The sequence below is a fragment of the Oreochromis niloticus genome, linkage group LG18 (genome assembly GCF_001858045.2).
Source record: "Oreochromis niloticus isolate F11D_XX linkage group LG18, O_niloticus_UMD_NMBU, whole genome shotgun sequence".
NCBI classification, from domain to species: domain Eukaryota; kingdom Metazoa; phylum Chordata; class Actinopteri; order Cichliformes; family Cichlidae; genus Oreochromis; species Oreochromis niloticus.
In genome coordinates, this window is record NC_031982.2 from 16,182,151 (window position 1) to 16,206,020 (window position 23,870).

At 40.4% G+C, this 23,870-nt stretch overlaps 1 protein-coding gene across 9 annotated transcripts in view; it reads right to left on the reverse strand.

The window, feature by feature from the left end:
* clcn2a (chloride channel, voltage-sensitive 2a) overlaps window positions 1-23,870 on the reverse strand; it is a 60,189-nt gene that overhangs the window by 11,033 nt on the left and 25,286 nt on the right. For 7 of the 9 annotated variants that reach the window (XM_025900266.1, XM_025900261.1, XM_025900265.1 and 4 more), the window contains exons 3-15: window positions 16,219-16,350; window positions 15,496-15,624; window positions 15,010-15,143; window positions 14,566-14,646; window positions 12,165-12,188; window positions 11,631-11,709; window positions 8,785-8,910; window positions 7,260-7,344; window positions 6,712-6,813; window positions 3,284-3,386; window positions 889-1,044; window positions 491-560; window positions 292-402 (exon numbers count right to left, since the gene is read on the reverse strand). In XM_025900266.1, coding sequence (XP_025756051.1) covers window positions 292-402; window positions 491-560; window positions 889-1,044; window positions 3,284-3,386; window positions 6,712-6,813; window positions 7,260-7,344; window positions 8,785-8,910; window positions 11,631-11,709; window positions 12,165-12,188; window positions 14,566-14,646; window positions 15,010-15,143; window positions 15,496-15,624; window positions 16,219-16,350 — 1,332 coding nt within the window. The remainder of the gene's footprint in view (window positions 1-291; window positions 403-490; window positions 561-888; window positions 1,045-3,283; window positions 3,387-6,711; window positions 6,814-7,259; window positions 7,345-8,784; window positions 8,911-11,630; window positions 11,710-12,164; window positions 12,189-14,565; window positions 14,647-15,009; window positions 15,144-15,495; window positions 15,625-16,218; window positions 16,351-23,870) is intronic. The other 2 variants (XM_025900264.1, XM_025900269.1) reach the window with 1 other exon arrangement.

The following is a 23,870-nucleotide window of genomic DNA, read 5'->3' on the forward strand; positions in this document are numbered from 1 at the left end:
GACTTTCGCTCAGTACTACTAATTGTACAAAAATTAAAACAGCAAATTGAAAAACTCAGCAATTAGTCTTTGTGCTGCTCTCCCCAACACTGGCTTTGTACGTCCCAGAACAGAGTCATACTACAAGTAATATTAGAAACAATCTTCTGACCAAACTGATAAAGTAGTGAAAACAGTGACAACTTTTCCAGCTGTGATACATTATAATAATAAAGGATCCCCACAAAAAAGAAACTATGTAATTAATCTAATTAAATCTGAAAACATCAATATAGAACTAGAGTCACTCACCAACTACAGCATAACCACCAGGAACTATGGGATACACGCCGCCTGCAGCATGTATACCATCAGGAAACATGGCTGCCATGATCTCACCAACAAGTCTGCCAAATGCTGCACCTGCACACCAATACAGCAAGAACGTATTAGTTTAAGGTTCACCAGTGCAGTGGAAATCATTTAAAAAAGAGAAAGAGGTTTAATTCACCAATAAGAAAAACAGGCATGAAGGCTCCGCATGGAACGGGCATGGTGGTGGCCACAGCAGACATCCAGAACTGAAAGAGGGAGACAGAGTTTTACAGACTTAACCATCTCTGAAAATCTTACAAGGCACCAAGATTAGACATACAGACGGCGTCTTGAAATACTATCATTAATTATGAAAAGAGAAAACAGTCCCACATCTGATTGTCTGACCCTCCCAGAGCCCTGATATTATCACAGAGTGACTTTGGGATTAGATGAAGAAGCAGGAGACACCGCTGTGACCTCTGCCAAGCTCTCAAAGACACTAAAGCTAATCGACAAGCACAACTCGTCACAGTTAGTCTGAAAGCGTTGCCGGTTTGATTTCAGTGCATAAAAGCCTTTCACGTCGCCTACCTTCATAACAGTGAAGAGGATGAGCGTGATGAAGACGTTGACCTGGGGGTGTTTCCAGGCATGGTGGTGGCTGATGTAGTCAAACTCCTCCGCCACACCCTGACGGCACCACGTCCGATTGTCGAACAGCGCCACTAGAGACTCGTGCTGCGTCAGCTGACAGATCGACACACGGAAACGCAAGCACACACAGACACACACACAGACATACCCACAAAAGAAGCATCCTGAATCTGAATATCTGTTTTGGCTCTCTAACGTCAGAAGGATCTGTTTAGGAGACTCTAGCAGTCTAGTGTTCGAATATAAGTCCCCTGGAAAAAGAAACATTCAGTAACCAGGGGTCCAATTACATGTGAACCCATACTATTTGCTCTCTGTCTTAGAAAGGGCTATTTCCACCCACACAGTTCTTTCTATATTGATATAAACCTACTCATAGTACACTGGAGACTTGGCACTTCAAAGTATTTCTGATTTTTCTCTTTCAAATTTAGAAGAAATTGTGTAGCTGTTTAAAAATCCAGCTTGCAGGCTTTCAAACTGTAATCTGTAGCAATTAATTTACTGACTACTTTTGATAACTGTGACACATCTCTTGAAACACTCCATCCATCCACCGCTTATCCAACTTAGGGTTGCGGGGAGGCGTCAGAGTCTATCCCAGCAGGACGCACAGGTCGCCAGCCCATCACGAGGATAACACAGAGAGACAGACAACCACACACTCTCGCAGTCACACCTCCTGCTTATTTAGAATCACCAGCTAACCTAACAGGCATGTCTTTGAACTGTGGGAGGAAACCCACACAGGCACAGGGAGAACATGCAAACTCCACCCAGGAAGGTCCGAACCCAGTGGCTACTGGCTGTGAGGAGACGGTGTTGATCGCTGCACCACTGTTGCATAACATCATTAGGAACAAGTGTGAACAATTTTGCTCCGTCATGTGTAAGCTTTGACATCTGTGCTTCAAATGTGCCAAATTACACAAAAGATTACACCTTTTTTTCCCTTTGACACACAAAATCATCTCAATAAACTGAGAAGTAACCACAAAACTGACTCACGAGCAGTTTTGTGGCCAAGTGTTGACCGTTTTTGTCATTTTTTTATGAGGAAGGATTTTAAGGAGATAAAAGTTCTCAATGTTATTCAAAGTGCTGTGATTACATTTAGCAGCTGTTTATGGAAGCTCCAAAAAAGTCGTCAAAATATGGAGATGTTCAAAAACAAATGTTAGGATATAACACGCAGGTAAAAAATCCTCCCACACAAATTCAACACCTCTGTGTATAGAAGAGTGGTGATAGTGGTTTGGTGACTGCTGGATTAGATGTATATTCTTGCCGGTAACTGCTCTGCAAAATAAATGCGTGAATTGATCTGACATGACTGAATTATTTAAACTGTGTACAATTGTGTGTACTGAGCGCATATTTGTCCCATAGTGGCTTCGCTTCATTGGCTCCCTTTTAAATCCAGAATCAATTCTAAAGTCCTTCTTCTCAAAAGGTCCTGAATAATCAGGCCCATCTTATCTTAAAGATGTCATAGTACCATATCACCCTAAAAAAGCACTTCAGTCTCAGACAGTGGGCTTACTTGTGGCCCCTAGGATGTTTAAAAGTACAATGGAAGGCCCCTCTTCTGTGAAACCAGCTCCCAGTTTGGATTCTGGAGACAGACACCCTCTCTACTTTAAAATTAAGCTCAAAACTGTTGTTTTTAAAAAAGCAGATAGGCGTATGGTATCCTCTCTTAGTTATGCTGCAATAGGTATAGCCTGCTGGGGCTTCCCATGATGGACCTAGTGCTTCTTCTTCATCTCTTTTCACTCACTATGTGTTTATACATCACTTTGTATTTAATAATTAGTTAATAATAATCTCTGACTTCTACAGCGTGTCTTTTGTCCTGTCCCTCTCCTATCACTTCCTGTAGAAAGAGAGTTTTTCCTTCCCACTGTTGCAAAGTGCTTGCTCGTAGGGGGTCTTCTGATTGTTGGGATTGTTACTTTACAATATGAAGTGCCTTGAGGCAACTGTTGTTGTGATTTGGTGCGATAAAAATGAAATAGAACTGAACTGACAGCTGCTTTTAATACTGAAGAAAAGTTCTGGAGCATCCCCACTCTACTCCCAGATGCAGAGTTACACTGCTGAAATAAATAATAAAAAACGTATATATGAATAAAAATTAAGATCTTGCTGCAGACTTCCTTTTCTGATTTCCGGTGATTAGACTACATCTGACTACATCCGTGCTTTGGGAATAGCCTTTTAGCCCTCTTGAAGCCTTTATGTAGGCTTCATTTAAAATGACCATCAATCATCTCACAACAGTCATTGCATGCTTCCATACTGTCAAAGGAGTGTGAAAGTATTTTTTCACCTGTCCAGCCATGAACTGTCCGAAGCCCGGAGGGAACGTGAGTGTGGAGATCAGCAGGGTGACAAGCGCAGGATACACCAGACGCCTGACAGGAAGAGATGGACTGTGGGGTCATTAATGAGTGTGCTTGACACACTGTATGTGCATACCTAATTTCTTGGTGGTGTGGAAAGAGAGAGATAGTGTATAAATAGCTCCCGATGACGTGTGTGAAACCGACCCAATTCATACAAGGGATTTACCTAAATTTCCCAGGACTACATTAGCTTTGTGACATAGAGTGTGAGGCCAATTTTAAATAGAAGCGTAGGGGCACATGGGCAGGATTTTCATGATCCTTGTGTTTAGTTAGAGTTTAACCAGCTAAAATGTGTCAGTGTGTGTGCTTGTGTTTTTAGATGTGTCTTTAATATCTGATATAAGCTTATTGGCTTTAAGGCAGAGTTAGATGAGAAGATCATAATACTGTTAGTATTTCAGTTTGTTAAATATGAAGTTAAAGCCAACAGATGATAGCTTAACTGAGTATAAAGACTGGAAACTAAAGAGTATAATATATATATATATATATATATATCTTGTACAATTCTAGGCATTCCAGTATCCAGCTGTGGGGCATTGAGTCATAGGCCTTCTTGTCAGCACAGAGGCACTAATCATGGCAGCACAAGAACAAGCTCTGAGTACAAGATCCATAGAGGCTGGGGTCTATCACACCAGGCAAGACCCCAGGTGCAGGCTGTGTAAAGATGCCCCAGAGACAATCCAGCACATAACAGCAGGGTGCAAGATGCTAGCAGGCAAGGCATACATGGAACGCCATAACCAAGTGGCCGGCATAGTGTACAGGAACATCTGTGCCGAGTATAACCTGGAAGTCCCAAGGTCAAAATGGGAGATGCCCCCAAGGGTGATGGAGAATGACCGAGCTAAGATCCTGTGGGACTTCCAGATGCAGACGGACAAAATGGTGGTGGCTAACCAACCGGACATAGTGGTAGTAGACAAACAGAAGAAGACGGCTGTAGTGATCGATGTAGCGGTTCCGAATGACAGCAACATCAGGAAGAAGGAACACGAGAAGCTGGAGAAATACCAAGGGCTCAGAGAAGAGCTCGAGAGGATGTGGAGGGTGAAGGTAACGGTGGTCCCCGTGGTAATCGGAGCACTAGGTGCGGTGACTCCCAAGCTAGGCGAGTGGCTCCAGCAGATCCCGGGAACAACATCGGAGATCTCTGTCCAGAAGAGCGCAGTCCTGGGAACAGCTAAGATACTGCGCAGGACCCTCAAGCTCCCAGGCCTCTGGTAGAGGACCTGAGCTTGAAGGATAAACCGCCCGCAGGGGCGCGCTGGGTGTTTTTTTTTTATATATATACACATATATATATATATGACGGGCAGAACAGTCCAGTCTGAAAATGGAAACCAACACAAAGTGTTTTTTTTCCTATTTCCCACAGAGGGTTGTAAAAAAGACTAGTGGAAAATTAAGCTTGTAGTAAAATGCCTAATGAATTTATGATTTCAGTCACTAATTTATGTCTTCTTGAATACAACATGATACTCATTTCATAACTTCCCAGTTCCCACAGATGGTGACACCCAAAAATGCTCAGCTTGAGGCTTCCAAGTGAGGTGACACTTGCCATGTCCATCTTTTACATACAGTCTATGTTGGAAACAGCTAGCCTTGCACTCAAAGCTCCTTGAGTTACAAGCTATATCTTTATTTGGCTCCTCTGTACACAAGTCAAAGCATCAACCTGAAAAGTTGCTGTTTTACAATAAGTTCTTTGAAGGACTTTCTTCACATGCTCTAAAACTTTAGTTTTGTATGGATAAAAGTGAAAAGAGTTGAGCGGGAAGAAAGACACTTTGAGAAGATGATGAAGAAAATGAGAGTGAAAACAGATGGAAGAAAGGTAGTGAATGAGGAAGTGCAGCAGCTTTGAAGAAGATGAAGCACGGCACTCTGGAAGTATGGAGATGTCTAGAAGAGAGGGTAGTGGACCTTTTAACCAGATAGGTTGTGAGGAATGGAGATTAAGTGTAGAGCAGAGCTATAGTAACTACAGTGGGAAAAATAATGAGGCATACCATGAAGATATGGGAAAATGTTGTTGAAGCTAGGCTGAGAAGAGAGGGGATGATCAGTGAGCAGCAGTATGAATTCATACAGATCCAGTGTTTGCTTTGAGGAGGTAACAGGGAATTGCACTGTCTTTGTGGAGGAGGAGAAAAGTATGTGAGGGTGGTGTAGGAAATGTATGAGGACAGCGACACTGTGGTGAGGTGTGCAGCAGGAGTGACAGATGGGTTCAAGGTGGGGGTGGGATTACACCGGGGATCTCCTCTGAGCCCCTTCTTGTTTGCAGTGATGTTGGATAGGTTGACAGATGAGGTCAGGTGGGACTTTCTGTGAACTCTGATGTTTGCAGATGACATTGTGTTTTGTAGTGAGAGTAAGAAACAAGTGTAAGACTCTGGATAGGTGGAGGTATGCTTGGTAGAGAAGAAGAATGAAAGTCAGTAGAAGTAAGACAGAATATATGTGTGTAGATGAGAGGGAGGCAGATGTAACTAGTGTAGCAGTGAAGGAGGAGCAGAAGTAGTGAAGGTGGAGTTGAAATACCTGGAGTCAGCCATTCAAAGCAAAGGACTGCACACATGAGAGACAAAGATGAGAGTGCAGGCTGGATGGAGAGGGTGGAGATGAGTGTCAGGGGTGATTTGTGACAGAAGAACAGCAGCAAGAGTTAAAGAGAAGGTTTACAAGATGGTAGTGAGACCTGATAAAAAGGACATGGGGCTGAGCTGGAGGTGGCAGAGCTGGGAGTGAGCAGGATGGACAGAATTAGAAATGAGTAAATCAGTGGTTTGGAGATAAAGCTAGAGAGGCAAGGCTGAGATTGTGTGGACATGTGCAGATGAGGGACAGTCGACATGTCTGGTAAAGAATTCATGGATGTGGTGAAGGAGGAGATGCAGAGGGTTAGTGTGGCAGAAGAGGATGCTAAGTGTAGGGTGTGATGGAAGCAGATGAACTGCTTTAGAGCCTCATAAAGGGAGCAGCTGAAAGAAGATGGATGAGGGAGAAAGTGTGTGTGGTGAAATTCACAGAATGTTTGTGAGTTTGTGAGACAGTTTGTGCCTCAGAGTAAGAGCATGAAAAAATGATGTTATACATTAGTCAGCTTTAGATGAGTGGTTAGCTAGTTTCAGTACCCTGTGAAAGATCCACAGTCATTGTTTCCAGTCTCAGATAAGCTAGCTTTCTGTTGGCAGTTGCAGTATTAATCGTTTCATCGAACTCTGTGAGTAATTTCCAAAAATGTCAAACTGTTCCTTTAAGCTGGACAAGGGGACGCTGGGTCTATGAATCTACAAATGTTTAATGATTTTGTGTAAGACTGGGATGAGATACTTACTTCCTCAGCAAGAACTTGTTAATTGTCTTCTGCTTCCTCATGCACTCGACTATCAGCCGGTTCAGGTAGACAAACAGAGCTCCCCCAAAACCACAGGCAATCCTACACACACAGACACACAGACACGGCTTGTTTGGCCTGTTGAAGGTAAAACAGAACAGCATTGTGGTGCAAAACAAAAGCAGCCACATGGAAAAAGAATTACCACAAATGAAACAAAGCTACAGTTTTGCTATGCCTGGTTAAGTCAGTCACAGTTGGAAGCTCTTTTCAAGGAAGCCAACCGATGTTAATTCATCGTTTCTCTCCATTAAGATACATCAAACAAATCACATTTGGCACGTTCTGATCTGGACAGAGCCTCTGCTTGTAATCAGCAGAGTAAAAAGTTAATTTCATGCCCCATTCATCGAATACAAATCAACCTTCAGGCTCTTAAAAGACTTGGGAGAACGGCAGAAAAGGAGCTCAGATCTCGTCAGTAACAAAAGCTGCTCGGGGATCAGGGCTCCGTTTAATGTGGCGCCAGTCCAGAGAAACACACTCACCCCAGTATGGCAAAGGCTGGCAGCTCCTGAAGGTCAAACGGGAAGTCCAGACGGAAACGGGTCTTAAAGAGAGCAGTGATGGTCTCTGAGAAAAAGAAGACTGTTCTCACTCTGCTATACAGCAATCTGTTACGAATGAAAACTGGCTTTTAAACTGAACAACTAAAGACAACCACTTACCTCATCATGCCTCTTAAAGATCTACTTACATATACTGAATTACATTTTATATACAGTCTCATTAAAGTAGCCACCATATTAGGTACACCTAGTAACTCGTTAAACTGAATTGGAAAGGTTCCCTTTTCAAGTAATTTCCCTCTTTTATATGAAAACGATCCGCTTCGGCCTTCAGAAATGCATTAATTCTTAATGGCAGAGATTTAACAAGGTGCTGGAAACATGACATGATAGCATCATACAGTAGCTGTGGATTTGTCAGCTAGACATCCTGATCATGTCCTGATGATCCTGACTCATCATGATGTGAATCCCCTGTTTTACCACATCCCAAAGGAGGCCATTTAAGTACAATGAACTTAGCATCATGTTCAGGGACAATAAGTTTAATATGATTTGAGTTTTGTGACATGTTGTGGAAATGATCAGCAACAATACTCAGGCCAGCCGTGGTGTTTAAACGATGCTTTTTTGGTACTAAATTATCTAAAGTGTGCAAAGACAATACCCCCCACACCATTACACTACCACCACCAGCCTCAAACACTGATACAGGGCAGGATGGAGCCATACTTCTGTGTTGTCCGTGCTGAATTTTAACCCTATGATTTGAAGGTCACAGCAGAAATTGAGATTGATCAGACCAGACAACATTTATCCAATCCTGTATTGTCCAGTTTCGGTGAGCCTAAGTAAATCGTAGCCTCAGTTTCCAGTTCTTGGGTGACAAAAGCAGCACCTGGTGTGGTCTTCTGCTGCTTTAGCACAACTCTTTCAATGACTGACATGAAGTAAATTTCAGAGATGCTCTTCTGTACATCTTGGTTGTAATAAGTGTTTGTTGGGGTTACTGTTGCTTTCCTGTCAGCTTGAAGCATTCAGGCCGATCTCCTTTGACCTTTGACATCAACAAGGCATTTTCGCCCACAGAACTGCCTCTCACTAGATATTTTTGCTTTTTCAGACCAATCTCTGTAAACCCTAGAGATAGTTGTGTGGATTGTGTAGATCAGCAGTTTCTGAAGTACTCTGAGCATCAGTCTGGAACCAGAGTCTGGAATGTTGCAGTCTGGAGTCTGTTTAAATCCCCTTTCTTCCCCATTCTGATGCTCCAGCAGGTCATCTTGACCATGTTTAGATACCTAAATGCACTGAGTAGCTTCCACGTGACTGGCTGATTAGATTTGTTTTAACGAGCAGTTGAATAGATGTACCTAATGAAAGGGTCAGTGAGTTTAAATTAACTAGTTTAATTGCATATTATGATATTTTTCTTAAAGCAGAACTAGAAGAGTCATAAAAACTCACAGGAAGATAAACAGATATTTTCTGTTTTGTACTTTACCTTCCTCCTGATTCCAGACAGCAAGCACTCTGAATATGAAGGCACTGAAGGTGGCAGCGAAGAAGCCCCTCCAGTAGTTCCTCACAGCAAAAAATGTTGACGTGACCTCAATACTGAACAGCACCCCTGCAACGCACAACCATACATACAGAGAGTGAGACGTTCCCAGAGCCGAGCTGCAGCCAAGAAAACAGCAATTTCTCAACTTTATTTCATATCAGATATTCTAGCAAAGAGCTTTTCTCAGGCTTTCACCTTATAATTATTTAACTATCAGTTAATCTCCCAAAATCGTGACCTTCTTTAAATGATTCATGTAGTCTATAACATTTTAGAAAAACATAAAAATGCCACAGTAGCTGCATATTTAGCTTCAGTGACTCAGTGAATCAATTAAATACTTCAGCTCTGATCATCACGGCTATTATCTTTTGTTATTTTCACATGGATTTTCAGCATTTTGCAAAAAACCCAACAAAGATTTCTAACTCGCAGGACCTGTTTGTTTGCTTGTTTTGGAAATGCCACACAGCTACATGAATCGTGTCTCGGTGAATGTGCAGTACATACTGTACTGTTGTCAGTATGAGTTTGTCTAGTCGTTCTAAATAAATGAGACAGGGTGTCAATCACGCCCCAAAAACAAGTTCCTCTTGTCGCTTGTGGCCACAAGCATCCATTCTATATGGCTCAAATGATGCAGACGAGAAGACATTGATCAAAATAATTATAACTTAAGGTCCTCTTTACAGCTTTTATTAGTCTTGTCATTGTCATTAAGCATAGATTAAAATGCTAAAGAACATGTCACTCTATTCAAACCGCTGTGAAAGAATGGGCACCTTAATTTAGCAAGCAAACTTCAAACACAGAAGTTAATTCACACGACAATTAAAACCATCTGAACAACCCGACTCATGACGAATATCAATTAAGAAAGAAGAAAATAAGGTCTAACAAAAACTGATAATGAAACAGAAGAGGGAAATTCACCCTAATAATAAACAGTATTGGAGCAAAGGTCGAGAAGTACTTGAAGTTCTCAGGAAAAAAAATGGAAATTTTAGCATTTGCATAAGTGGGCGAGTCCATCTGTTGAAGAAGATGGTAAGATGCAGTCGAATGCAGAACAACCACTGAGTGATACCAAGTATGATTCATCATGTGAGCATCCACAGAAAATCAATTTAATCTGAGGATTTTAACGTGGATCTAATGTGGATGATTATGACCTACACCCTTGAGAAAACATAATCCTAATCCCCCCTGCACCACAAGTATCAGCAGCCAACAGTTAAACAGGACCACTAAGACACATCGTCATCCATTTAAAGACATAAATCTAATCACTCTTTTTTAACCCACTTTGATCCCTATCAGCTCCTGCAGAGGAGAAGCTCCTCAGCTGCTCAAAGTCACTAAAAGCACCACAAATTTGAGAATTATCTGTAGGTTTAACGCTAAGTACAACAATTCCTCACTGTTTTCATGTTATAGTTTGGTGCATTAGTATTATAAAATATCATTTAGATCACTTTCAAAGTAATTTAAAGAGGTGATCAAGTAAAAAGTTGATAACAATGCTCAAAAGGTTATCTAAAGGTTACAGGAAACATTAACATTCATGCACATATGAGCATTTGGCAGATGACAGAGTTTGCTTCTCTGAATGAAAACCAGTTTTTAAGTTTTAATGTAGTTCCACATGGGACTGTATATTAACCATCAGTGAATACGGTGGATGTAACATTTGAACTTGAAGCCAACTTCATTTATCAGTATGAGGAAGGTTTAGTCTGCTAAAACGGTGAGAACAGAAGAGCTGAAGGTGTTAAAACTTCAGCAGTGCTAACTTCACTGTTAGAGCTGTGGCGGTCTATCAAAATAAATATGTTGCCGACAGCAGTTAAAGAGGATCGGTATTAAGTAGAAAAAAAGAAAGTGATCATTCAAATACACATATAAAGCCAAAGAGGCACACATATAACAATAGGTTGGGTCATATAGTCATGTGGGTTTAAGCCAATCAATCAATCAATCAATCAAAGTGGAGGGCCTAAAAGAAGACGTGTGTACCCTCAGGACCAAATATGGTGTTACACATATCTTAATCTATATGTGGCTGTATAAGATTGGTTGTTTTGTGGTTACAACCTAATTTAAAATGTTGTGTGTAATATGTTTAATTGGGATCCCGGAGAAGGCCAGAGCGTGTCAGTCTACCAATTAAATTCTCCTAATAAAATGACAAATAGAGCAAAGTTTCTGGCACAACTTCACCCAATTAAGGAGCGAGTGGAGGAGAGGAAAAAACTCCAGCAAAGCTTGAAAAGAGCATTTGAAGAGGAGTGTTTGCAGATTTTAGTTAGAAACGGTGTATGCCTACACTCACTCAAACAGTACAGTTCAAAGAAATCATTAAAAGGCCAAAATTAGCATGACCGTCATACCCATGATGAGTATGTGTAAAAGTCTGACCACAACTGTATTAATAACTATTTTATCCTCATGGCGTGTTCACATGTAGCCTAAAAAACATGCATTTTGACATCACGCATTAAAAGAAAAGTGCTAAAATTGAAGAGAAGAGTTGGTCTTGTTTTGTGCTGCTGTATCATAGGATGACGTAAGCTGTTAATGAATGAAATGAGCAATATTCCTTCCTATGGACAGCCATTACACTGAGAGCCAGACTTTGAGAACCTTGGATTTAGACAAATATACTGACTAAGACTGGCATCTTCGGCTGCTAGTGGGGTAAATATTCTCTTCATCTAATTAGCTCCTGTAAATGTCTCACATAATTAAATCCAGTTCAATCAGAGGCTACAGTCGTGTTGACTTACCTCCAATAGGGGCAGCAAAGCAGCAGCCCACACCCACCGCACAGGCAGCCGACAGCATCTCCGTGTTCCTCAACTCATTCTGTCCAACAAGGGTCAGATACACGCACATACCAATACACGCAGAGCAGTGCATTCAAGCAAATACACACACATTCAAATCCCAAGAGGTGCACGCTTATTTGCAAATGCCACAAACGTACATCCAGAACCAGTTCTGTTTTACAAACGCAGCAGTTTGACTGCAAAGCTGCTGTGTTTGCGCACATTCGATGAGATTACTTATATATGATTGGAGTTTGATGGGAGGCTATAACTGAAAAACCATGATTGAGGGTTGAAATCATGAAATGAGATGTTTGTGTCGAAGCAAAAGCAACACAGATCGATGCCTCTCTGCGACGGTTCACTGAACAGAATCTAACACAGCGCAGACAAATGGAAAGACATCAATCTGTCTCAGCTCTCAAATGGACAGCTTGGATTAATGTTGATGGGATTGGAAATAAAGAAACTATCCGAGTCATGCATTCGTACCTTGCTTCCTTCAAAGGGCTCTTCCTTTAGCAGTAAAAGTGAAAAGAGGACAGACGTGTGAGTGTAGTGGTTACCTTTTTTTTAAATTTATGTTTTTTTTTTATCTTCCTCCTGGAAGACATCCAAAGTTATTATCCAAAGCAAGCAGACTCAAACAAGCAGCGAATGAGCTTCAGCAAACACAGTCCTGATTTTACTGTGAACTGAATTAACATTTTCCCAGACTGATTAGGTTTAGTGGTCCCTGCACTATTTGAGTCGTTCTAACTGTGCTGACACGTGTTTTTCTTCCTTCACATCACTGCAGTCTATCTTCCTCCATGCTGATGTGGCTGTTGATGCAAGGAGGAGAGGCACATCACAGTATCCAGTGTAGAAATAGACAGAAGCTCAGGGTGAAGTCTCACATGAGTGGAGGTGAGAGTCCGTCCTGGGGAACGGCAGAAAGTCGAAGAAATGTCAAAGATTTTTCAAATAAAAACTGCATGTGCGTGTGTTATTCGCCCTTCACAATGATTACACTCAAATAAGGAGGAAGGTGATAAATCATGAAATTACGGGCTTAAGGCTTTACATGATTTATTCCACATTTGCTTTTATTTGCCTCCCACTTGTGTGAGTTAAGGTGTATGTACACATATCAGCAGCACTCTTTCAGTAAAGCGTGGTACACACTCACATGTAAGCTCTTTGTCTGCTGGTTTGAGTTTACACACGGAAATGATAATAAAGTAGTTTAGCTCAGTTTAGCTTTAGGCTCATTCTCAGGACTTGGTATTGGATCAGTGCTGTACTTTGTTGCATCTTGTAAGTATGAAACCCACTGACTTGTGTTACATAAATGATTTTTCTTTTTTTAAATGAAAAAATATACCTCAAACATGCACTATGAAAAATGGCTGAACCTTTTAGTGTTCACTGTCATTACCATTTGATTTATAGCCTAGTTGACCCAAAGTGTTTCAAAAACAGACCCATTTGCAGTCCAAGTTTCCAAAAAAAGTTCCAACATGCATGCAGCATACATGAAAATCTGATTGGTCTGTTTTATTGTGTTAGTTAATTACTGTAGAAAGTAAAAGTCACAGTGATTTAGCAAGCATCGCACAGGTATTACTAAGAACCCACCACCACTTTTTTTTTTACTTCTCGTACATGTTAACCCACTACTAAAGATCATTAACTTGCGTTTTGTTCTTCATAGTTTGTAATATCATCTGCTGCCCTTCCCTCAACCTGATTCTGTTGCAGGTATCTTCCTCTTATAAGGGAGTTCTTCCTTCCCACCATTCCCAACCAATCTTATATTTTATAGTCTTTCCCTTACAATTGAAAGTGGCTTAATATGGCTGTTGTTATGAGTTAAAACTATATAAATAAAACTGAATATGAATGAATCCTTACTTCACTTTCTAATGTGTAATTTAACAAGTTCATTTGTAACTCATTACGTCCCTCTGAAACCCCTGCTGGTCTTAAAGTGGCAGTGTGATAAGGTGAGGGGGGGGGGGGGGGGGGGGGGTCCCCACTTCTTGTGAGAACTTATCGAGCTCTCGTTATGCACTGACAAGTTTAACTTAGTTAAACTAGCACCCTGTAGACTCCCTGCCTTCAAATCATGCTTCACCACTGCATCCAACACATTTCAAAAGGTGCAACTTTTATTCAACTAGTGGCCAAAGCAATCACAAGGAGGGTTTTGGTGTAGTACGCTCTTTGCTACAGATAGTATCCTAGCCAATGCTTGCAACCACATGACGACCAATCAGGAAATACACATTTTTCCCTAGCGACCGGAGGTTGCCAGGGGGGCCACTGACTGGTCTCTGGCGGCAATGACCTTTAGTGACCCTTCATACAGTTTAGACCAGTGACATTTATCTTTAGAATGAATCTGTTGTTGTAGCGTTACTGATAGTAATGTAAGACAGTGGCTCTTTCACTTTTGCCCACTCATAAACTTGGGGAAACAAACACTCCCCAATATTGAGGCTAAAGTTAGCATCTAAACAGGATCTTACTACAAATATCAGCATGTGCGACTCTGCAGCTGAATGTGAGCGCAAAAGGGGTAAAATTAACAACTAGTGATGACAATTGATGAATAGAAGACAGAAATACATTTCAAATTTTTCACACCAATTTTTCAAGCTTTTTTTTTTTTTATAATGTAAAGAGCCAAAAACAGTTTTTCTGTTTCATTAAAATCAGAGGCTCAAACTGACTGAAAACATTTGTGGACTTGAGCTGCAGACATCGGAGAACTCATAAATTAGATTTCATCACAGATGATAATATGACACTTTTTATAGAAGTAAGCGGAAAGCCCTCAAACACAGTGCTGTGCTGCAATCTGCTGGGACATCTGCATATCAATTTGAAATATGTTCTCCATCCTCACCATGTAAATCCCACCAAAAACAGCAGCCATAAATTTGCTCAGGAGAGCGGCGCACAGACTGGCAACATGAACGAAGGGTCCCTGTGAGAGAGGATAGAGAAAGGCAGACGTTAGAAGACGTTAGGATACGACTAAAAGCACACTTAAAGACTAAGCAGAGCATGCTGCATCCAAGATCAAGAGCATTACTCAAAAACCTTTGCACGATTAAACCACGCTCAGATGCAGATTCAAACTGCTTTATTACACCCTGGATGGGAAATGTAACTGCTATTAGCAGTAAATCACACTTTTATTTTGACAGCTCTGACTTTAATGAGACTAGAAGAGAGAAGATTATTAAATCTTCCAGACCTACAAAAAAGCCTTTAATTCATTGGTTGTAATTTGTGAAGCCAAGAAGACTCTAATGGGTGAAGGCGAGGGGAAAAATAAACTCTCTACCTCCTTCCCCAGAGGCATTCCACTACCCAGCGCGCAGGTCAGACCAATCACTTTGGCAACAAAGGTCTTAAAAGTCAGATACTCCTTCAGGACCACCCCCCTGAGTATGGTCTTCATCTCTGGAATACCTGAACCTGAGAAATGAAAAGATGCCAGGTGGGATGATGCAGTGCAGAGAAAAGATGAGTTGAAAGAAAGCAATTACACAGAGGGGGGTGGGTTGGGGGTGGGGGAATAAATGAAGAGCAAGAGGAGGCAGTAAGGGGAAAAGCTGATTGATATTCATATAGTTTTAGTATGCACATCTCATCAGAGCTATATTTAATGGATTTCCTGCAGATGCAATCACTAAGACATACAGCACATGTCCTTGGAGCCCTTATGGAGCACTACAGAGCCAATTACATTACACAGAAATAAGACCATGAATTAGAATATGAATATAAATACATATGTTTATGTCCACATTCTGTGTGCATGTCTTACCCACAGCCTGAGGTGCAAGTATCTGTGTGAATCCTGCAGAGAAAGTAATGAGGACTACAGGGTAGCTGATCCAGGCAATGTACTGCAGAAGCAAGTTACTGTCCAGTCCACCGTACATCCACTTCTGTGCTGCACACACACATATATAAGGAACTTCATTTCAGTATCATGCAGTACAAAACTAAACTAGTCAAAAACTATTCCCAATTAATTTTCTGACTCCTTTTCTCTTCTTCTTCTCTTCGACTGCTTCTCTTTGCGCTAACCCCAAATCTCTGCCTTTGATTTCCTCACCCTCAGCAGCTCCTCTTTCATCCTACGAGCAAATTTACAGTTTCAGAAAACAGAGGAAAAAAAGAAAGCTACTAAACTAAGCCAGCTGTGTATATCGCCATCTATTTTTTTCACTCGTACCTGAAGAAAAGATCTTTTTAAAAAATGTTCTGATGCTCAGAGAGGATGCGCTGGAAAACATCAGCATGGGCGTGTTTGCTCAGTCATGGCTGAGTAGCGTTTTGTTAAAGTTAATGATGTGTCAACCTTTTTATTTATTTTTTTACGAGTTTGGGTTTTGTTTGAACACTTTTAGGAAAAAATATCAGGAAAAATAATCTGGTTTATTATAATTTATTGCGACATTTTTGGAATTTTTATCAAATATTGTATAGTTTCTATTCACATCACAGATCTCTCTCTCATTTTTGGTATGCATCTCTTTCCTACCTTCTTGGCAGAAGGCGATGGCATAGTCCATCACCCAGCTGACCAGAGCCATGAGTAGCCCCAGCAGAATGAGGAAGATCCAGTCCTCCCCCACCCGTGAGATCAAGAACTTCTGGCAGCGAGATGCACACACTGAGGGCACAGAGACACAGAGAGAGGGAATCAAAAGTAAAGAAATTCCAGATGTGATGAGACTGCAGAGATATACTTGTTTGTATGCGACTCAAAGAAACACCAGTGTCAAGGAGAAAAGAGAAGGGAGAGAAGAAGGAAACTGAATTATAAATAAGCTGAAAAAAGGAAGCTTAAATAATAAAACTTTTAAAAAAGATTAAAAACTGTAATATGATGTTGAATGGTTGAGTTAAAAAAGCTATGAATAAAAGATTAATACACCCATTCATTTAAACATAATAGGCATAGACATATGGCTACTACATATACAGGCATATTAGCATATCTGTATAGATATGCCTAACCAGGTTCGGGCCACAAAACCAGACAAGCGGTAAAAACTGGATGGATGGACATTTTTAGAGTGAAAACTGTCGGCTGCCCCACAGATAACTGTTACTAAGACTAACCAGCTTGTTAGGACTATGCTTGCCTGCCATAGCCCAACTTTTAAAGAGGAAATATGACTTCTCTTTGGTAAATGTAACCTAAATTTCTTGTGAGCTAGTTAAACAAAAAACTAGCCCACAAAAAATTACTAATTGTCATATTTGTTAAAGTCACGTGATCACTCAACTCTAGTACATATGGAAAAATAATAACTCAGTAATATAAACAAACAACAACTAGTTGCATTCAAGGAACTTAATTTCTTTTGGTCCTACAAACTCAGTCACCCATTGGTTGCATTAATTAATATGTTTGAGCTGGCAACAAGTTATTTAACCCTAATGGGACAGTGAGTAACTAAATTATTGGCCAGCATTAAGTGATGAAAACAACGAAGGAGATTCCTGAAACTATACCAAAGACAGTGGCGAACTATGATCTTTTAAGAAGAAATATGGTTGGAGAAAAACTCTTGAATGATTTTGATAACAGATCACGTAAACATAAAGTCTTAAAAAACCAAAAAAGAACTCACAACTGTATTTCCATGTGAAAGTAAGAGTATTTCGACATATACACTGCAAAGGGATCTGGAAGGATTGGCATTAAACAACTGTATAGACTTAAGAAAAACACTTATCAGTCAGACTAATCTGGAAAAAAGGCTTCAATTTGCCACATAAAGATCGGACTCTGGAGCAATGGAAAAAGCTCATGTGGTTTGTTGATTCAAGATTTGACCCGTTTCACAGTGAAGGTCAAATCAGAGTAAGAAGAGAGCTGGATGAAGCGATGCACCCATCATGACTAGTGCTTGCTGTACAAGCCTGTAGGGGCGGTGTTTTGATTTGGAGTTGCTTCAGGTGCTCAGGTTTAGGTTCAGAAACATTATGTGCCCAAAAAGGTGTTTCTACCAGTGGAGTTTTCTTTTACTGATGGCACAGGCATATTTATATCAGGATTCACTGGGTTCAAATCGTAAAAGAGTGATTCAGTGAGCATGAGATATCATGGTGTTACACTAGTCTTAAATAAAATAACTGAATACATTTTTTATGTCACTACTGGACAAAATTTGAGTGATTTTATGTGTATTTTAATGAAGGAAACGAGAATAAAAAGATGCAGTGAGCAGATAGATGTTATCATTTTTGCACATGAGAGAATGAGAGTATCACATTATCTTCATTCTGTTCAAATATGACAATATCAAGACAAAAAAAGCTAGGTCATGGTTATAAATTCTACTATTACATTATAATCTATAACTCTGGGTTAGGTCAGCTAAAAGAAGCATTGCTGGACTCATTTCTCCTCTCTTGTCTGCGGACACTGCCAAAGCCTGGAATTCACAAATATCCAGAGCATTCATAGATGTGCCGGTCCCCAGAGGAGCTAAAAATGTGCTACTAACACATTTGCCAGATCCACACTTCATGACAGCGTTACAGCCAAGTGAGAAACCAAAAACACTTTTTTTGTTAATTGTTCAGCTTGTTCGTAGAGGAAATGGAAACGGTTGTAGAGGAAAAAGTTTTTTATTTGCCACTGATTATGTGACTAATTGGAAATAAATGTTCATTTGGCTGACATTTGCTAAAAGCTTAAGTACTGAGCTGTCTTATGAAATGATTTATCCTTTTTAAATGAAACCAATCACATGGCAGCAACTCAATGCATTTACAGACATAGTTAAAAACAACCTGCTGAAGGTCAAACTGAGCATCAAAATGGGGAAAAGGGGGATTTAAATCAATTTTAGCATGGCATCGTTATTGGACGTTGAGTATTTTAGAAACTGCTGATCTGCTGGGATTTTCTTACACAACCATCTCTGGGGTTTATAGAGAATGAGCTCAAAAAGAGAATATATCCAGTGAGCAGCAGTTCTCTGGGTGAAAATGGCTTATTGATGCCAAAGACCTGGTAGGAAGACAACAGCAACTCCAAGAACCACTCATTTCAACCAAGATATTCAGAAGAGCATCTTTGAATGCAAAACATGTCAAACCTTGAAGCAGATGGACTACACGGCAAAAGAGCACACTGGGTACCACTCCTGTCAGCTAAGAACAGGAAACTGAGGCTAAAATCGACATAGAGTCACCAAAAATTGGACAACAGAAGATTCAAAAAACACCGCCTGGTCTAAGTCTTGATTTCTGCTGCGCGATTCAGATTTTAGAATTTGGGGTAAACAACAAGAAAGACTCATCCTGCTTTGTATCAATGATTCAGGCTGATGGTAGTGAGCTAATGGTGTGGGGGATGTTTTCTTGGCACACTTTGTACCTCTCAGTACCAAATGAACATAGTTTAAACACCACAGCCTAGTTGAGAATTGTTGCTGACCATGTCCATCCCTTTAGCTCTATCCCCACTGGCCTCTATAAACAGATCCACAAGGCCAGTTACCAAGAGGACAATACCTTCCACCCACTCCATGATGTGCTGGCCAGTCACAGAAGAAGTGAGAGACTGATATTACCCAAATGCACCACTGAATGACACAGGAAATCATTCCTACCTGTGGCATCTCACTGTACAATTCCTCCATCTAAAGCACAAGTATGCACTGCAATATTTGCAGACCCTTAATATCTCTTTCTTTACAGAGAAAAGTCAATATGATAAGAAGGGCATCTTAACGTCAACTTTATATATTTTTTGTGTAATATACTGGGATATTTATAATCACAGCTATTTATATTTCTTAGAGCTTTTTTGCCGTATTTTGTAACTTGTAGTTTATTGAATTATTTAATTTAGTATAATTAGTTACTTTTCTAACTGTGTTGGAGCAACTGTGACCACATCATTTCCTCCGGGATTAATAAAGTATTCTGATTATGACCAGAGTGTACCCATTTTATGATGGCTTTCTGATGACGATCTCAAACTGCTTTCTTGAACATGACAGTGAGTTCACTGAGTTCACAATGAGTCACATTACTCTGCCTCCACCATGTAATGTGATAATGTTTATTATTTCACATCAAGATATCTTGTGGTTATGCTGCTTGTATAATGTTTTGATATGGCTCAAAAAAAGAACTGTTAGTGTTAAATCTTGTTTGAATGGCATGCTGCTATTCAAAAACCATAACAAGGAAAATGATAAATGAAAGGACTTTGCAGCAGTCTTTCTAGGCCGGGAAGCGGGTCACAATGGGATGCAGCGTCTCCTGAGGGAAATGAGGCACAACTGTGTGCGTGATGGGACAGGCTGTCCAGCTGCCAGGCCACCTGCTGGATGGCAAACAGCCAGCATAGAACCTACACATGAACATGGGATAAACATGCAATCTGACACATCACACAGAGTTATAAAGAAAACATGCCTCTGGAAAATATTTAGCAGATAAACATATGAGATGACATGGTTTTCTAGATTGTGTCATTTTACTTGACAGTTCAGTTGAAACTCTTTTATAAAAGAAATAGGGGAAATTCTCAGAGCTTCTCTGTATGTATTCCCTTTAATCTCTTTCTCACAAACAAACTGGTAATCTTTAAGAGGACATTCACTGACGTAATGCATTCCCTAGCCTCTTAACCTGACCTTAACTATCACAACGAAGTGCATAATCTAAAAATATTTTTAATATGAAACCTAATCTTAAGAGGGCACGTGTAGTTTCATTTAATCATCTATATTGCTTTGCTGGGTTACCCTCTTTTTAGGGTTCTTTTGGCAGGTCCTGTTTAGCTCCATTATACTGAAGCAAAACTGGGAAACTCACATAACAGCAATCTAGATGGATAAACAGCACTACAGGCAACAGGGAAAAATGCATATGTTTAAACTGGAGGATGAAGTGTCCCTTATTTGACTTGAGACCAGCGAAAATGTCCCCACTCTGATGGTCTTAAAATTTGTAGGGGTCCTCATAAAGGCAGCTATACAAGTACAACACACACACACACACACACACACACACACACACACACACACTGTCTGGCACCTGCACCACCACATACTTCCATGTGCATCTTGGCTCAGACTCACATCCGCAGGCTCAGTGGCGTTCACAGAATGCAGGAGATCTTTCACCTACAGCCCTTTTCAAAGATTTACAGTCCTCGAATGTACAGTGAAACACTAGCTGTGATATTATTCACTGAGGCTGAACCTTGGAATAACCTGCAGTCCCAGATCTGATTAATACCTGCTACAAAAATGCACCAAAATTTCACTCTGTGAGGCAAAAATAATCACAGTGAGGGGAGTACATGTTTTGTAGCTCACCATCACAACCAGCAGCACAGCCTTTAGTTGCATGTGTAGGTTGCCTTGTTCAAAAACCTCCAGCTACTGATACGAACCGAGGCACACACTAGTCCATCACCCACAGATATGATGTTCCCACACAGATGCATGAGAGGAAAGCACTAAAACTCCCACTTCCACCACATCTGAAGGCTCTCTCAGTACACATTACCTAAGAATGAAAGCAGCGGTGCCCGGCCAGCCTGAGCGCCTCTCCAAAGATGAGTCTAAAAATACAAACACCTCTTGATCTATGAGCGCACACGGCAGACAGTGAACACACAAATCACTCTGGCTGGCTGCTGATCTGACTGATTGTTTTAAATGGCTTCCGTTACAGCCAGCAAGCAACGCTGTGCTGATATAGCGCAGCTTTCACCTATAGTGCAATCTATCGCTCTTTAATCAGATCACTAGTCACAAGGGCAAAGAGGCAGAGATGGATACTGGAAAGCAGCCACGCTGGCTCACTTACGCAAGCACGAGTAAAAACAAACACTGCCTTTCCCTCCTATTGCCTTGTTGAGAGCCATCCCTGAGAGTGATTATTTATTTTAACACTTTATTTTCAGTTATTTGTCTTACAGAACTTTTTTTTCAGTTCCTAATAGAGTTCAATAAATCTGTGTCCCCTCTGAAAAACAATCAGGTAAACTGCAAGTGGAACTTTTAAGTATTTATAATCCAGTTTCCAAAAAAGTGCAGAAATTGCAAAATGGAGGAAAAAAGACATCAATAAAGCAAAGAAACAAAAAATTAAGACTAATAATAAAATAAAGACTCAAAAGACAGAAAAAGTATGTGATGCTAAAGCTTCTGTTTGGGGGAAAATCTCAAAAGGTTAAGCAACAAAAACTGGGAATAATCAATCATGTTGCCTTATTAAGTCCTTATTGTTACTTATTTCAAGGGTAAAGATAAGGAGGGTCTGGCCACTCTAAACAGTTAGCTATACTGATAAGGAGAACTTCAGTTTCATCTTCTGTACACAGTGGACTCACAGTGGCTGACAGTATGATCACATTTAACCATGCATTCAGTCAGACCTCTATCCACCTCACATCTATGGCCAGTTTAGAATCACCAATTAGCCCATCATCTATGTTTTGGGTGGTGGGATGAAACTAGAGCACCAGTAGTAAAACCATGCAGACACAAGGAGAACATGCAGTCCACACAGGATAGTTCTTGTTGTGAGCTAAGACCACTTCACCACAGTGCCAGTATCATGAAAAGATTCAGAGAATTGGGAGGAATCTCTATGCTCCAGAAAAAGGTCTGAAAAACAGATTTTAATAGCCGTAATCTTTGAGCCGCTCAAAGGAACACTTAAGAGAGCCATTTCTCAATACTTCCAAAGGCCATGCCATCTCTCTATGATGTGTGATGTGTTAGATACACATGTGAATGCTGCAGATCTGCAAAGTGTCAAAACTTCTGCTTTGAAAAATAGGTTGTGGCCGTGGCTGCCACTTACCCTCCTCAGTTCCTATGGACGTAGTAAGGGTGTACTTAATTTTCCACACATGGCTGCTGCATTTTTCCTTCATTGTTGTTAAATAAACAACGACATGGTGTAATATATCGTGCTGTTGTTCATCTGAGGCTGTTTACTTTACTTTATTTTCTTAAAGCCTTTTTCCACATGACTATAAGGAAGGAGGCCTTGAACTGTGATACTACCTGAAAATGATATATTAAACAAATATGAGTGAAAGTCAAACTGAATTTAAAAATGTGGCCCTTGTTTGCATGTTCACACTTTACCAAGTTTGGAGTCTAAGCAGAACAAAACAATCTTGACACAAACTATAGAGAGTGGGCACAGACAGTTTTATTAAACTGCTCCTACAGCTGCAGCTGCTGATGGTGTTGGCAATAAATGCAAATGCAGCAAAGCACACCTTAAGAATTATTATTATTATAGGATCTTTAATTATCTTTACTATAGTATAAAGTGCTGGAGAAACGTATTTTTTTCCATAAAATCAGAAATTACAAAAATTAAAAAATAAATAAAATAATAAATAGAATAAATCAGTTTCCTTGTTTTACCAACCAAAATGTGCCAGCAGAGCTCTGTACTACGAGGCATGATTTTCTTTTATCCAGGCAACTTTAACGTTAACCCTGGATTCTTAATACTATGAGTTGTGAATCACTTCTTACCGGGTATATCGACATCATAACATTAACATGTTTGGCTGACCTCATCTCAAACTTGCACGTAAACTTAGCCTAAGTTTGAGTTCTGTTTTTATATTTGTTCTTTACGGTCAGGCTGTTAAACACCACTGAGGCTGCTGCTAAAAGAATAAAAACTAAAACTGTCTTTTAAAGATTAATGTAATCAAATACTCATAATCTATCAGAGTCTCCCAATCTCCCTTATCTTAACGACAGAGCCGTGTTATTGATAGGTCTGTTAACTCGCACACTATGCATTTTTACTGGCTTTCTTTCCTGGCTATAAATAGGCTACACTTTATTAATATAGCAGCTCTTTTCCAGCCTTACTGACCAAAGCACTTAAAGCAGACACTCTTAATACGATATTACTCTAAAGTGCTTTTCCTCTCACGCAAACTCACACTGCTGATTTGTCTGCAGGAGCTGTGTTGCTGTGTTTAACCTCGTCATATTTTTCCCCATAGTATAGTTCAAGTTCTTCATTTGAAAGCACAGCCATTCTTGTGAATGGTCAGATGCTGCCAACACCACCTCTTTCACGTGAATGTGCAGGGAAACCCAGGGTTAGCTCAGTGAGATCGTTACCTTTGTGTTGCTGCCTATCCTGAATGCCTGTGTTAGGGTAAGT